This window comes from Adiantum capillus-veneris, chromosome 18, assembly GCF_014529385.1.
Source record: "Adiantum capillus-veneris isolate H3 chromosome 18, ASM1452938v2, whole genome shotgun sequence".
Classification (NCBI taxonomy): domain Eukaryota; kingdom Viridiplantae; phylum Streptophyta; class Polypodiopsida; order Polypodiales; family Pteridaceae; genus Adiantum; species Adiantum capillus-veneris.
This window is the reverse complement of record NC_140948.1, coordinates 122,078,996-122,096,238: the sequence shown is the minus strand read 5'-3', so window position 1 is coordinate 122,096,238 and position 17,243 is coordinate 122,078,996. Positions and strand designations below refer to the sequence as shown.

Sequence of the window (17,243 nt, the reverse complement as noted above, 5' to 3'; positions counted from 1 at the left end):
TGACATAAGCAATTATGTAATAGGAGTAAAGTGACTCATAGAAGATTTTCCCATAGACTAGCGCTAGAGAGTCTAGTATAGTGATCATAGTGTCAAGTTTGATGTCTCAACAAAGATAACAAAGATGAGTAGACATGGAGACACCTCAAGTAACAGATTGAGAAGTATAAAATTTTGTGGCGTGGTTAAATTCGTCCTAGAGTTCGTCTAGTATCTCACTTATGCTGAAAATCTCCTCCACAATTCACACTCTTGGTAATGCAAGATTCCTATTTCATTCAACCAATCCAAATTTGGCTCAAAGAGATAATTTTAGCCAAGCCGAGTAATAAACTAAAAGAATCTTCACACAATATGGCTACAAATAAGGCCTAAAGAAGAATAAAGTTGTTATCAACATGGTCTTAAATGATTTATTTAACAAATGTAAAATTAAGATGTTTCTTCTCAAATTATGGTTATATCAATCGAAAAGGTGCCAAGGTTTACAAATTAAAGCTTGACATGTAATCATGCATTGCCAATGCCAAAAACAACCTTGACCAACTTGCAAAGAGTAACTATCAAGAGGCCAATACTCATATAGACAATTAGCATGTTCGATAACCGATACATAAAAATATTTTTAAACATCAAAGAGCTAAAGCACTAACTTTAGATGAGCAAAACGGCCAATTTTCGATGTTGTCCACACAAGATGTCCAATAAATCTAATAATACTTGGACAACCCATCTAACATCCTCAATTGAGTTGTAGAATTTCTACAACCATTATCATCCACTAGATTATCCTAAAGAGGGGCAAAAAGAAGAATTCTTAAAAATCCAAGCCTACTGCACATAGGCCGGATTCAAACAGACCAACGATAAGACAACCCACGTCTACACCTTTACCACCCTCCAGTTCACAAGGCCTCATGGTAATAACACGTAACTAGCAACTCCCTAGTGAAGTGACTACTTTCAAACCAACAGGAGAAAATTTCAAGCTTGCCAATATGAAGAACCAGATGCAAAAAATTGTGCTCGAGCAAAAAGAACATGCAAGGAGCCGTCACCTCCACTACATGCCACAATTTATTGACATCATTAAAAGGAATAGGATCATCACAAGTGCCAAGGTTATAGAGAGAAAAAAGACACTATCTTTCCAAGGATTGTATAATGTGATGTAATGACAATTGGTTTTTTGAAATAAAACTGAACTTTTAGAGTTTTCATTTATTCAAAAAGGCTAATCAACACTAAAGCCTTGCCATTTGGGTTGGCCAGAAGGTAGGTGCAAATGTGTTGTCTACTATCTACTACGCCATAATGGGTTCACAAGAATACTTTTTGGAGGGACTCCCAACTTCTTCGGCACTTCATGGAATTCGAATCGAAAGGCAAAATCACAATAACATCACCTGCATCCAAGCATGAAATAACACAGCTAATCCATGCCTTAAACACGCAAATATACAAATTCATAGAGTCAAAAGAAACCAACTTCTAGTGTTCAAGAAGCAAGTGCCAAGACCTTCAAATGAAAGTCCCATTACCTTAAAAGTCAAATTTCTTTTAATTAGCCTCCAACCACTTTGGAAGGTTTCAAGCTTAAATGGGAACTAGAGCTAATCAACCAAGTTCATTCCCCCCTATAGCACATAATACTCCACATTTAGGTCAAAAAAAACCAGCATCACAAAACTGGGAATAAATACAAAAATGGGCAAAACGCCTCGAGCAAACCCTGTATGTGCCTATAATTCTTGCAAGGAGTTCAAGTCCAACAACATCATAAACATAGTTGTGATCTCCTTAAATAATGATCAGAATGCATTTTACATTTGGAGCATTCTAATCATTATTCAAGGCCCAGCCAAGAAAGAAAGATCTTAGAGCAAAATGAGACAAATAAATCGGAATTCTTATTACAAAAAGGGAGTAAAGAGGGGAAGTCTGCTTTCAAACGACAATACATGTTAATATGGAATATAAGTACGGAATAAACTTGGCCTTATAAAGTCAAAAATAGGCAATCAAATAAAAACATACTACCAAAATTGGTAGCAAGGCTTTTGTGCAAAACATTTCAGAGAGGAGTCCCCCAATAAAAGAAAAATATCTAAAAATCCAAAAAACACTATAAAATAAGCGCGCCTCTTCCCCCATTGGAACTTCAGTGCACATGCACCCCCACCATTGCTTAAATTTAAGCGAACATTGCAGAGTAACATCGCCATATGATGTCACTCTGAGGTTCCAGAATCGCGTGTAAATATCAAGCTTCCAAAAGTTCACTGCCAATCTAAAGCAATAAATCTTAAGCCACATCAACCTTCAAGTAGAATCACATCAAATCTCGAGCCCCCAAGAGACACAACCAGGACTGTTCTTGTATAGCATGACGAAACAAACACACGTGCTTTCCTACTTTCAAGTAGAATCCCATAAACTCTCAACCCATAAGGGACACATTCTTGAATGGATGGTTATAAGCATGATGGAGACAGATGTCTCACCAAAGCTCAACATGCTTTGCTTTGATAGAGATGGCTCACCATCAAAGAGCATCTCAGCTTACAATCGTGCTGCTTGAGAAATCAATAATGTTCGTTCAGAGCAAGAGGAAAGGGACATATCTCCACCCAAAATCAAGAGAATAATGTTAAATGGTTCGGAATAAAATATTTCTCAAAGCACTGCTCGCCATCAAGCCTGGACGTGCCTCTGCACGTATGAACAAAGGATATATATGTTGTGAAATCACGCAATGAAGCGATTGTATGTCAGCTTCCAAGCATCAAGCTTGAGAAAGGGGCCTGTTGTATGCATATCATCTCACATGAGGTTATTAGCTAGAAAGCCATGCATACCTTACCTCACAGACATGGCTTCCCCTTCTGCTCCTTACAATTGCTACAAAGGTCCAGCTTATGTAACAGTAATCTCCCCAAACATACCCGCTGCACGATGGGGCTCACAGAAGAACCTGTAAGTACCTTTCTCCTTGAGGGTTACAACAAACTGCTCTCCCTGTTCATTCATGTAATCATCATGCGAAATGAGCTCCACTTGCACTCCCTCAGGAACTCCATCCCTCTCAAAGATGACATTGTGGGGGAAGCCCTTGTTGTTGAGGAAGATGACCTTCTCACCTGCGGGTATCGAAATGGATGATGGGACAAATACCAGGGAGCCCTCGTCAGCACCCATCTTGATGGTCGCTGCAGAGGCGATCGTGGCCTCTGAGGGAGCCGATAAAGCGATGGCCACAGACGCTGTGAGGGAAAGAAGGACGCCATTAAAGCATTGAGAAGCAGTGAGGGAGCTCCGTGATGAGCTTACACATGATGAAGCTCGAATCGTAAAGGAGAGGGATCTGGATGTTGACGCAATCGGCGTGCTGCGGTATGGCATAGACAGGCGAAGGGTCTCAAGAGAGGGCTTTGCGACTATTTGCAAAGCCATGGCGTATCAGAGTCATAAGCATGCCACCATGTTATCTTTGTATCCTGGAAAATTACTCTAAAATTAAAATTACTCTGAAATTAAAATTTTGAAAACATTAGCCCTTTTGTCATGAAAATTACCAGTTCATGACTTAAACCCGGTACAACATTTTCTATTGAAGCCCAATATTATTGAAGCCCAATATTGTGGGATAAGTTGTCAAGCATCTTTTGGTGAAGCTCAACCTTATACTTCAATTTTCAACCCTAATTCCTACAGTACAAAAAAGAGAGACGAGGGAAATAAGAGACGATGGTATTGCCTTTTATTCCAACTATCTTTCTGTCAATTCACCCTTACGAGCTTCATGGTGTAAACTTGGCCCCAAATATGGGCTACCAATATCAACAAACATCATGGGGGGCTTGAATGTCTCATTTGATCTTCTCTTGCGGTACCTCACCCACTTACCTCTCTAATTCTTTCCCCAAGGGTTGGTCCTTAGTGACGTGTGGTCCTCCTCTTGATAACATACATGACAGTGAGAAGACCCCAATAACTTTGTGATGAAGACCATCGCCTTTTGCACAAGCCTATCAAATGAATCCCTTGAGAATCTTCATAAAGCGCTCCAAGAAGAACATCCATTTGATATGAACAATGACTTCCACCACCCTTCATCCACGACATGAACTAAAAGATACATCTGAAATGTCAAAACACTTGTAGGGAAGTACTCCACTATCATGCGCAAGCAGGCCTCTTTAATGGAATGCTTGTGGATCTCCTTCAAAGATATCCACCTGATCAGCTTGCTTATTTTGTAAATGGTATTCCTTATATCATCTATGAGGCAGTCCTGTATGGTAATGAGCCACACAAATTGCAGGAACTTGTGTTGATCCTCCACAACTTTAGCCTACCAAGGTTGTCATCCCTACCAAGTGTTACCTTGAGGGATTGCATGCAATCGATGGGAGTTGAAATTGAAATCTTCTCCTTAACTTATCACTCCTTCGCTTTGTGTAGCACATGGTGATCTTGGAAGCAAAACTCGTCCATTTTTCTTTGTTTTGGCCACAGCTTTGGCATGTGGCTCTGGTCTTACAAAAGTCGGCCCTTTGGCCCTTTCTCTCGTTTTTGCAAATCATCATCTTCCACAACAAGTCTACCACATTCGTAAAAACATGCATGGTTCAATCAAATGATTGATGAGAAGATCACCCAATTATTAGTAGCTCATGGAATACGGATATCCTCTACATGCCCAGTGGTTTTGTACCCCGATTTTCTACCCATGCATCCTTGGGTTGCTCGCCTTTGATGTTTTTTGTGCATATTAACCTAGTCGTCCACCATGAAGGTCATGGCTCTCCAAAAGGTACATGTGGACACACGATGGACACACATGGTAGCCGGATATGGATAGACCTTGACTTGTGTAAAATGAAGACTAAATATTTGAAAACCAAAAATCATGCATGAATAACATCTTACTTGGGATCATGGTGTTTACTTAAGCATTCCCCTTAACCTTGCCATTTGTGCATGGTCCACATGAGAATTCCTTGCACACAAAAGGCTTTTCTACCTTAAGGCAGCGACATGTCTATCACATGAATTCCATCCCAAAGCGTTCGTAACTAAGCAGTCCTAATTACACATGCATGTTTTTTACATGCAAATTGGCCACATGCTCCAAGACAAGCTCTAAATCCCAAAGAGATTCACTCTATCCACCGTTGCCAAACCTAGTCATACCTTCAAACCTCTTCCTCGAAAGAGGGCCACTTGGCTTCAATATGTTTCCATGCTATTGAGTTATCTAGCACTCTTAAGATGTCATTAGTGGACCTATTGGAAGCATGCCATGTCATTATTTTCTCAAATGACTTGATCTTGAGCATATTCTTTATTTTTAAGTACAATGGGGAAGTACTAAAGGACCTTCACAGGCACCAGCTTTCATGGAGCATCCTCCCTATACCTCAGCCCCGCACTTTGGGCATTCTTGCACATGTATGTACTCGTTATGGAAGAGAATACTATCATTTTGACAAGCGTGGATCGTGTTGTAATCCATGCACATTAATGTGAGACTCCTCTTGGCATCTCCTTAGGTGGGCAGCATTTGCTCCATTAGAAGTGTGGCAACATAAAATATCAGAAAACATGACACACAATTAGATAGTACATGCGTCAAACATACAATTAGTGTGATGAAAATCTATTTTACTTGAAAAGTTGCTGACACTAGTGTCTGACCACACTCTGGAGATTAAACAACATAACAGATGCTTGTAACACTAAAATCATGGCTCCATTATAGAGGAAGATGCACAAATTTTTGCAGGGCATCGTCCTTATCTACATGAAGAGGAAGATCTTAAGACTTCCTTCGCTTTGCATCTTTGGCTCCCACATTAAGCAACTTTGTCTCCATGTTGAAAAATGCGTCAAACATCTTTTCAATGTGCTCCTCCTCCATTTTATGCCTCGATACACCAACATATGTCACTGATATAGGCTTTGGATTGGGATTTCTCCTCCTCTACGTTGCCCATGGATCTAGTGGTGTTATGTCAAGGGGATGGACTTTATTGGTAGTTGACATTCCACATTAAGGCTTTATCAAACACACACTATTAACGGATGTGATTATTACAAATCTATTGCTTCCAAAAACTCTAATACTTGCATAGCATCTACAATATTATCCTTGAGTTCACCCTCATCCAACTACGTTTTTCTCAAAAGGGTGTGTAAGAATTGAACCATGCAGATATAGGTCATAGTCGCTCTCTCTCTCTCTCTCTCTCTCTCTCTCTATATATATATATATATATATATATATATATATATATATAGATGGTTGTCTTGGGGATGTGGGCTTTGTCCCATGACAAACTACTCTATGTAAGGACCTTCCTTGAGCTATGCTTTGTATCTTGGCATGTGCACCATCCCTTGTGTAGTTATAGCTTGTGTGGCATAAATCGTGTGATAGTCCATATGATAGCATGTCTAGTTGTTTGCTCAGGATGATTATGTAAATCATGATGATTACATTATAGTCCATGTGATATCATGTGGAGCTTTTCACTTTGGATGGTGATGGAAATCGTGAGGTTTCACCCCATGATGTAACCATAAGTTCACCCTCTATGAATGGGGTATGCATGCCTACCTAAGAGTCTTGTAATGTCTGTTTTCTAATGCATAAACTAAGGTTCATTTAGAGTCTGCATTGTGTCTCTATCTCTCGATGATTACATACACACACCATGAATCTACTCTCTCTAATCCACCCTAGCCCTACAAGTATCTATTGGAAATAGGGTTGCAGGGAAACACAAACAGCTTGGAGAAGACGAAGAAGCTCAAGGCACACAACAAAGAGTAGTATTGCTTAGTGGAAAATGGAAAGATAAGTTAGCCCTAGAATGATGGGCATATATACAATGCACGGGGGAAAAACCTCCTAGTGAGATAAAAAATGCCCTGGCGGTCTTAAGTGTGTTCACACACACACCCGAGAAGAAGAGAGTTTAATGTCGTAGGAAACTATCCCAAGAGACCTTAAAGATCTAGCCGACGAGGATTTGAATTCAAGACCTATTATTCAAGAGGGAAATGGCATAACCAACCTACAACACTTGGGTGATAGAAAGGTTATACCATTTTCATCTTTTTATTAGCATGCACACCCACACCCACACACACACACACACACACACACACACCCGAGAATAAGAGAGTTTTAACGTCGTAGGAAACTATCCCAAGAGACCTTAAAGATCTAGCCGACGAGGAGTTAAACTCAACACCTATTATTCAAGAGGGAAATGGCATAACCAATCTACCACACTTGGGTGATAGAAAGGTTATACCATTTTCCTCTTTTTATTAGTACACACACACACACCCACACACACACACGCAAGAAGAAGAGAGTTTTAACGTCGTAGGAAATCCCAAGAGACCTTAAAGATCTAGCCAACAAGGAGTTGAACTCAAGACCTGTTATTCAACAGAGAAATGGCATAACCAATCTACCACACTTGGGTGATAGAAAGGTTATACCATTTTCCTCTTTTTATTAGCACACGCACCCACACCCACACACACACCCGAGAAGAAGAGAGTTTTAACGTCGTAGGAAACTATCCCAAGAGACCTTCAAGATCTAGCCGACGAGGAGTGAACTCAAGACCTGTTATTCAAGAGGGAAATGGCATAACCAATCTACCACACTTGGGTGATAGAAAGGTTATACCATTTTCCTCTTTTTATTAACACACACACCCACACCCACACGCACACCCGAGAAGAAGAGAGTTTTAATGTCGTAGGAAACTATCCCAGGAGACCTTAAAGATCTAGCCGACGAGGAGTTGAACTCAAGACCTGTTATTCAAGACGGAAATGGCATAACCAATCTACCACACTTGGGTGATAGAAAGGTTATACCATTTTCCTCTTTTTATTAGCACACACACCCACACCCACACACACACCCGGTAAAAAAAGAGAGTTTTAACATCGCAGGAAACTATCCCAAGTGACCTTAAAGATCTAGCTGACGAGGAGTTGAACTTAACACCTGTTATTAGGGAAATGGCATAACCAATCTACCACACTTGGGTGTGTGTGTGTGTGTGTGTGTGTGTGTGTGAGAGAGAGAGAGAGAGAGAGAGAGAGAGAGAGAGATTTACCAAAAAAAATTACATAATTAAAGGTACGATGCATTTCTCACCCACATATGGCTTTGCAATTATTATAAAAATAGAGTGTGTCTCTAAACCATCGTATACAAAAGAGTTAGACATTACAAAAATGGAGTGCCTCTCTAAACCATCATATACAAGTGTTACATAAGTGTAGTGGTTTGCACGTCATAAGAAACTATCCCAAGAGACCTTAAACATTCCCTAGAGTAAGCAACTATACAAATGTTTAAAATGAACAAAGTTTTTGTCTTATAAGATCTCTTTTTCTTTATTGTGCACAGATGTTAAGTAGTATGCATGCTCAGAATCAAGTTTGTGGAGACAACGTCTTCCAAACACCAAGTAGAGGTTGTCACTCTACTATGGAAGATTGATAGGACTAATGTGCAGACATGCTTGCGGCAGCCTTAGACTCTCAAGCACCAAATGGATTAGTCATCCATTCTGGAACGATGTCGTAGGGTAAGATAGGGATCCTCTACCTACTCGAAAAAGGACTAATGAATAGCCTTTATCTTTTCTACCCCATAGTCGAGGACGACTATGATTTCAAGAGAGAGGTAATGTCATAAAAACTAATATCTAATTCTCCTAAATGATTTTCTCATGTTAAATTGATCATGTAATATGGGAAAGTGCCAGGGGAGAAAAAGCTAGAATATTGGTTAAGCTGGCAGACCAGGGATCCAAAGGAGGGAAAATAGGGATCCAAAGGGGGGGCCAATTGCAAAAGAGCAATGTGCAACAATCGGCTCCAAAGACCTTAGGGTTCAACCCATTAAGACTTCCAAAATGCTAAGGTTCCAAAATTCAAAGGTAAGTCCAAATGGTCAAGCTTTGTGAGATTGGATACTTTGTGAGTGTACACAAAAGTCTTCAAGACTCCTACATAGGAGGGGGTGTTAGAAAATAAGACGTAGCTAACTAGATTTTTGAGTAGATTACTTAATGGAGAGAGATAGATTTCACACACAAGAGATTATACTAGAGTAGAAAGAGAGAGAGAGAGAGAGTACACACGATATACGTGGTTCACCCAATGTGGGCTACGTCCACGGGAAAGCAGCCACTCAATGGCTTTAGCACTTCAAAAGAAGAAGTAGTTTACAAAGGGATTAAACCCTTGATAGAGCTCCCGCCATGCTTCACTCTCACCACCTCACACTCACCTTGTTGCATCAACATCACACTATGAAATGTGTGTAGAAATGGCCTCCTTTTATAGGCCAAAAGGGCTACCCTCTCTTATGAGAGACAGCCATGTGTAGCCGCCCTTGTGCGAATAAGTCCAAATCGGACCCTCCAATCCGCCCATGTGTGGCCGCCCTTGAGAAGACAAGTCCGCTTTTGAATTCGGCCACCGGCCACCGGCCATTGACTTCCGACCACCGGCCAACCGACCGGTTGTTTTCCGACCACTTTTCGGCCACCGTCCGGCCATAATATTCCGGCGAAAAGGAAGTCTCGGGGACCTCCGCCCCCAAGGCCTCTAAAGTTGCCCCTGATTTTTGTCCGTGAAAATTTTGGTTTCCGGTGAGTGATTTTCCTTCACGCACGATGGCTTCTCCTCATAATGGGGGCCTTACAAATGTGCGCTTTTACCACAGAAAATTACAAGGGTAAATCAGGGTCCATACTTAACAATCTCCCACTTGGAGACTGATCTCCAAACCAAACCTGTGACTGCTTTCCATTCTGGCTGCTTATCCTTGAATGCCGATTGAAGATGAGCAAAAGCTCAACTTCTCCTTGTTGACCACCTTTGTAAACATTTCTGCAGGATTTTCACTTGTATGCACCTTTCCTAGCTTTAGCTGTCCCTCTTCCAAAAGAGTGCGTATGAAGTGATATCTCACCTCCATGTGCTTTGTCCTTGAATGAAAGGCTGAGTTCTTCGCAAGATGGATAGCGCTTTGGCTATCACTGTACAAGACACAATTGTCTTGTTTGAATCCAAGCTCTTCTAAGAATCTGTGAAGCCACAGACCATAGCATACATTAGAGAACCTACCGCTGCAGCATATGGAACTTTAGACATATAGGCTATCTCCTCTTGTGTCTTTGGACACATATCCTTCGTTAGTTTAAAATGACCAGCCAAAGGTGTAGAAACTGGTTTTGCATTTTGCATTGCAAACCTTTCTAGTACCTTCTTGATGTAATCTTCTTGAGATAGCTTTATTGTCTTCTTCGTCCTGTCCCTTGATATTTTCATACCAAGTATCCTCTTTGCAGCACCTAAATCTTTCATTGAAAAAGATTTGGACAGCTCCTCTTTTAGGTCTTTGATGTCCTGCATGTTAGCACTTGCAATCAACATGTCATCAACATACAACATTAGGATGATGAATTTCCCATCTCCCAAATTCTTCGTGTAGACGCAGTGATCCGAGTTGCATCTTGTGAATCCATGATCCAACATCCATCGATCAAACTTCAAGTACCATTGTCTTGATGCTTGCTTTAAACCATACAAGCTCTTCTTTAATCTGCAAACCATTTTCTCCTTACCTTTTACTTCATACCCCTTTGGTTGAAGCATGTAGATTTCCTCCTCTAAGTCACCGTGAGGGAATGCCGTATTTACATCCATTTGCTCGAGATTTAGATCATGAGCAGCCACAAGGCTTAAGACAAGCCTAATTGAGTTCATTTTTACAATAGGAGAAAATATTTCATTAAAGTCAATACCTTTCTTTTGAGAAAACCCTTTTACCACAATCCTAGACTTGTACATTTTCTTCCCACCTTCTTCTTCCTTCAGCTTGTACACCCATTTGTTTTGAAGTGCCCGCTTACCTTTAGGCAACTCAACCAACTCCCATGTTTGGTTGAGATGTAGTGAGTCCATCTCCACTTGCATGCTCTTCGTCCATTCTTCTTTGGATTCATGTTGCATAGCTTCTTCGTATGATTCCGGCTCTCCAGAATCTGAGATCAAGAGATGGTTGAAGGAAGGAACAAACCTTTCTGGAGGTCTACTTGCTCTTGTAGATCTTCGGGGAATAGGGTGAGGCTCCTCATTTGGTTGACGTTGTTGCACATTGTCACCGTTTGCAGTCTTTGAGTCTTCACCATCCTCAAGCTCCATGTACTCATCACCTGTTTCTTTTGTTTGTTTTCTTTCCAAGTAATCTTTGTACATATTTTGTTCGTTAAAAATTACATCCCTACTCCTTAAGATTTTACCATCTTCAGGATTCCATAGGCGATACCCAAACTCTCCTTCTCCATAGCCAATGAAGAAACACTTTTTGGACTTTGCATCTAGCTTTGATCTTAGGCTTCTATCTATGTGCATGAAAGCCTCACACCCAAACACTTTGAGAAACGCATAATTCACCGGTTTACCTGTCCATGCCTCTTTTGGAACTCCCCCATCCAATGCCGTTGAGGGTGACCGATTGATTAAGTACACAGACGTACTTACAGCTTCCGCCCAAAGCTCAAGTGGTAGGCCTGCATGTAGCCGTATGCTTCGTGCTCGTTCCATGATTGTCCTGTTCATCCTTTCCGAAATCCCATTTTGTTGAGGTGTCCTTGGGGTTGTCCTTTGCCTCCGAATGCCATTGCTAGCACAAAAGCTTTCAAAAGCTTGGCTGCAATATTCACCTCCATTGTCGGATCTGAGGCATTTAACCTTGGTACTTGTTTCATTCTCCACAAAGGCTTTCCACCTTTGAAATATGGAAAATAGATCGGATTTATTCTTCATGACATAAATCCATGTATAGAGCGGTGAGTGACACACAATCCTCATCTTTGAGCTTACTAGTTTAGGCTAGTTGCGTGCTTGGAGCCATTTGTGGCTCGCATACAGTGTATCGGCAAGTTCCTTGCATTGACACGTGCAACAGACGCGCACATTTTCTACATCGTTGTCGGGGAATGACATACACTAAGCTTGAATGGCACTCTGTGCTTCTTTGTGGTCCAATTTCAATTGTAGGAAAGGTAGAGAAGGAAGGTGTATGTGTTAAGAAGAAGGAGTTTGTTTTGTTGTTGTGTATTATTTGGTTAATAAGGAATTGAAAGGTACCGTGTTTTCTTTGTTAATAAGGTTTTGAAAGGTATTGTGTTTTCTCTGTGACAAGGTGTTAGTCTTAAGGTTGTAGATCCATAATGTTAGTTATGTGGAAAGTACAGTCAGTAGTTCTGTTAGCTAAGGAGTTGCTGTAGTAGTGTGTTAGTGTATAACAGTAGCTGTATTAGTTGTAAGTAGGTAGGTTAGGTGTGTGTGTGTGTGTGTGCTCGCGCGCACAACGTGACCGCAGCGACCTTATCCCCCAAAAAAAAAAAAAAACAATTAAAATTAAAAAATTGAAATTTTAAAGGTAGGGTCGGGATCGAGAATATCCCCCAAACCCAAGCCCAAGCTCACGCTTAGTCGTAGGCCTCAGTTGCCCTTTAAAATTACGTATTTTAGCCTCACACCTAGGTAAAAATTGACCTTCTTGATGACCAAAGGAGCTTCGGGTAACCGAGCGCTGAGCTGTAAAGCACACCGCGACCCTCTGAGTGATACCCTTGTTTTGATCATTAAAAAACATCAAAAAACGAATAAAAACGGACACCTAAAAAAGTAAGCGGTTAACCTTCGAGGTTATTCGTCGACGCTTGTAGGGTGCCAAAGGCACATGCATCTGCGCTCTGGCCGTGTGCTAGAGACGGAGCAACTAGAGAGAATTTCGACTTACGTGAGTTCTCATTATCCACCTACCTTAGGTTCCGGGCCCTCACGGGGACCCAAGGTAGTACAAACCAAGACCCAAACATAGCGGCTAGTGACTCTTCCTCTGACTACGATGTCATGGAGGGTTTCCCAATGCCTAATCCCGATAGCTCAAGCCAAGACATGCATGCCATGGGCCCACGGTCCGGGCCGAGCGTGCTTAGCCGCTTGAAGGAAACCTTTAGTAGAGCCACTCGCTCCGAACATGGAGCTAACGATGTAAATGAGGGGGGTGGGGAAGTAAATTATCCATTTATGACCAACGTAGACCCTATCCTCTTAGAGAGTGTGCACGTGAATACTTCATTCACTGCCCCCTGACTCTTCAAAGTTATTTCCCTCCGAGGTTATATTACCTGATGATAGAAGTCTAGCCGAAGTGCAAGAGGTTGAGCGATATATCATCGCAGCTAGGGAAAAGGAAATCGAGAGCTTATGCAAGGTGGAGCAACGAAGAGAGTTAAAAGCGAAAGCCCCTGTGTCAATATCTTTGCTAGGGAGAAATCGAGTGCTCTCGAATTAGCAACCACTAAGGGCCAACCCCTAGAAAGCAACATTGCATCTATCTCAAAGGACACCCCTAGCACCTCAATCCTAGATGGAGCATTCTTAAATGAGAACTGAGAGTACGAACTACAAACGAAAACTCTAACCGACCTATACACAGGTCACACCTATCACGTGGGTTGGTTAGATGTCCTACAATCCACAATGGGTGCTACTAGTGTGGAGGATCAACAACAAAGAGTTTGTGAGATCATCCATAGGGTCATTGAGTTAGAGAGACAGAACAAGGGGATCAACATGCCTTCAACGTGTCTCATGAGATTCTTGGATACATGAAAGGCTAAACAACCGACCTTATCGCAAATGGAGACTCCCTCGATAAGTCCGATGGATCCTCCATATGTTGTTTCACCAAGGGTCTCAGTGCAATCTGAGACCACAAGTGATAGTTTACCTTTCCAAGTCTAGCTCATCTTTCCCTTGATGACACCACGGCTACTATGCCTACCCCAATAATGGGCATGCCGAGAAACACGCCATGGACCTCATTTGTTAGTAAAGTACCGCTACATGGTATCTCAATGCCTGCAACAGTACCTACAAGTGTGTACCAATTGTATACACCCATGGGTCCTCGTACTCATGTAGTTCCTACCCCTCCCACTGTTTCAACTACCTATGCTCCACAACCACAACACCCAAGTTCTTATTTCCATGGGACCATACCGGCTAGCATTAGCATGTCACATCCGATGTCTGCTATGTGTAGGGCCACACATATGAACTTTGGGACGCCACATGGCACAACACCGTACCAAACGTGGAACCCAAGGGCTTCCTATGTGCCAAGACCAATACCAATACCTACTCCACAAGTAGTCTCTGGAGCGTCTTCACCCACGGTGCCTGCTCACTTAGGTGACTTGGCAACATTTGCTCAAGCTATTGGTCGATCTATTGCTGAGAATATGCGTAACACGCCTAATAGAGAGCCTAGAAGTAAGGCAGTACAAATAGCCAAGCTCACACAAAAATTTAGTGGAGACGGGGATGTGAGAAAGCATATCGAAGTGTTTGAACAAATATGTGATTCTCTAGGAGAACACAATGACCTGCATAAGAGTAATGATTTAAGCCTAACCTTAAGTGGGAAGCCAGGAGATTGGTATAAAACCCTAAGGGCGGAAGAAAAAACGATTTACCCTACTCTTAGGAGACTATTCTTGAAAGAATACAGGGAGTGCTTTGGGGTGTAGCCTCTCAGCTCCAGAAAGCCCAACAAGAGGAAGGAGAGTCGGTGAGAGACTTTCTTAGACGCTTGAAGCATTTGAATTCGCGTTGTAATCCAAATGAGCGCTTCAATAATAATCAATTTCTTGATAGATTCATTAGGGGATTACGACATGAGGATATCTACAATGGCCTAGTCATTAGAGGTATCACCACTTGGGAAGCGGTTACCACCAATGCGATCCAATTGGAGGATAATTTAATGATTCAAGGAGAAAGACTGTTCGTTGAGCTTAAATCTACTAGCCCGCAAGCATCGGGGCATCAGCCAATGACCCTAAAGCCTATTGCTAAGGAGCAAAGATATTTGAGATGACTTTAGCAGATCTCACCAAGGCCATTCAAGAGAGTCTTAGAGACAATCGTGCTCCGCAAAAAAATCATATGTATCCAAGAAGGGAGCAACAATGGTGCTCAGTATGCTATGAACCGCATAGTACCAGTGAATGCCCTACTTTTAGAGTAAAATTCAATGGGAATTGCAATGCCCGTGGGAGATATGGTCATCAAGCTAAGGATTGCATAGTATTTAAGTGCGTGATGGCCAATAGACCAACCTTAGCATGGATCGACATACCTCGAGTGCCTGCATTGATGCCGGCCCCACCTCTTGAACAAACAGCACAACACATGGTCCCTAGGGCCAAAAATGTTGTTCAAAAAACACCCTACCACATACAGTGCTAGGACCGCAACCACGACATCCGAGAATCACTTATGTGAATCAAGTGGGTTGTGAGTCATCTATTGCTTGTTTGAAAGGCTGTGAGGAAGATATGGATCCTAATATTGCCTATGGGATGGATGTGCTTGAAGAAAGTCCACAATACTACATGGAGGACTATTGGGGACAAGTCAAACATGTCTATCAAGTAGCTGTTCTTGCGGCAAGAGGCCAAAATAGCAATTACACAGCTAAGAGACCACCTATTCAATGCTATGAGTGTGGAGGTCCACATCGTGTAGCCGAGTGTCCTATTAGGCTACAAAAGAACACCACACTAATGCAAACCAATCAAGCAAGCACGTCTACAATGCCGATACTCATGTGTAATCGATGTGGCATAGATCATTTGATTTCCCAATGTCCAAATAATCCAAATGCACCGAAGATCACGCCATTAAACTTGATTGAGGTTATCGAGGAGCCATCACAAAGTACACATGTGGTACCAGTAAACGTACTCACACGATCGATGCTCCAAAAACAAAATTATATTCTTGAGGCAAGAGACACGGCATCAATTGCCCAATCTTAGAAAAAGAAGAAAACACGAAGGAAGAGATCGCAAAAAGCAGCGAAGTCAGACCCTAGTTCAAAGACCAACATCGGGACTGGTGATGACCCTGTATATATGAACAACACTGAAGAGGATTCTGATTCAGGTGAAACCATGGAGACCAAAATGACCACTAAGATAGAAACCAACAAGGAAGATCTTCATGAGCCACAATGGCCAGGATCCAAGAAGAAGTAGGAACTTATCCAAACCCTACAGAGGAGATCAAGCGGGTCAAGCAATTAAGGAGTTTAGTAGAAGATACCCAAAGGGATCTAGAGCCAGCACCTAGGCAAATCCAGATTACAGACACCGTGTTCCCTATGCAACAACAACCTCACCAAGCCCATAGACTATTATCCATACCTAGTGTCATCCAAGAAGAAAGTGACTTAAAGTCATGGGAAAGTGGGCGTACTCACTGCTTGATGGAAAGAATGTTTATAGAGGGACTACCTGATCCTATCGAAGAAATGGAGATCCCATCTTCCCCATGTCAAGGGGCTGAAGCCCAAACGGTGCCGTTAAACATTGCCAAATTGATGGATTTCATGTCTTTAGAAGTTAGAACCACCATCATTTCCAAACTATATAAAGACCCTGAGCTAGTCTCAACTCTTTGAGCCTTCCTCAATGGAGACTAAAGTTTGGGCTATTACAATTTGCATAGATGGATGGAGCTGGGGAGATGCCAATAGATGAGGAACACTTATATCCACAACCCAACCTAGATGAGAACCTTGTTATAGAAATACCCGTTAACAAGTTGGGACAATACTTTGAGGGTGATGAATCCAATGCGACCATACACTAAGGGATTAACTGTGAAGGGAATCCTTGATGGTGGGGATGGGGTTAGCATTGTGACTAAAAATTGCTGGGAAACTATGGGAAGACCTCACCTTGCAACCACAACCATAGTAGTGAAGATGGCCAATGGATCTATTGTTAAACCTATTGGGATGCTAGAAGATCTCAAGATCAAGGTCTTTGGACATAAAATGAGAGTTACCTTCATTTTTATGGATTTATCCAAGCACACTATGGCATCTGAGATGATCTTAGGATGTCCTTTCATAAGGGAAGCAAAAATGGTGCACAACTGGTCTAAAAACCATGTCTACTGGCAGTTCCAAGATTATGTCATTCGAGTGGATCTTGTAACTGGTCGAGCACATCCTCTAGAAAACAGGTTTACAATTGATCATAGGTCTGACACCACAATTCACTCGGTCCCATTGCAATATTATTACACGTGTAAAGCGGACA

At 41.8% G+C, this 17,243-nt stretch overlaps 1 protein-coding gene across 1 annotated transcript; it reads right to left on the bottom strand.

Moving 5' to 3' along the window:
* Positions 1-2,358: 2,358 nt before the first annotated feature.
* On the bottom strand, positions 2,359-3,479 carry LOC147436325 (plastocyanin-like). Its single transcript, XM_086489253.1, has one exon. The coding sequence runs from the start codon at positions 3,451-3,453 to the stop codon at positions 2,917-2,919; it is 537 nt and encodes a 178-aa protein (XP_086345379.1). The 5' UTR covers positions 3,454-3,479; the 3' UTR covers positions 2,359-2,916.
* Between the last annotated feature and the right edge of the window lie 13,764 nt (positions 3,480-17,243).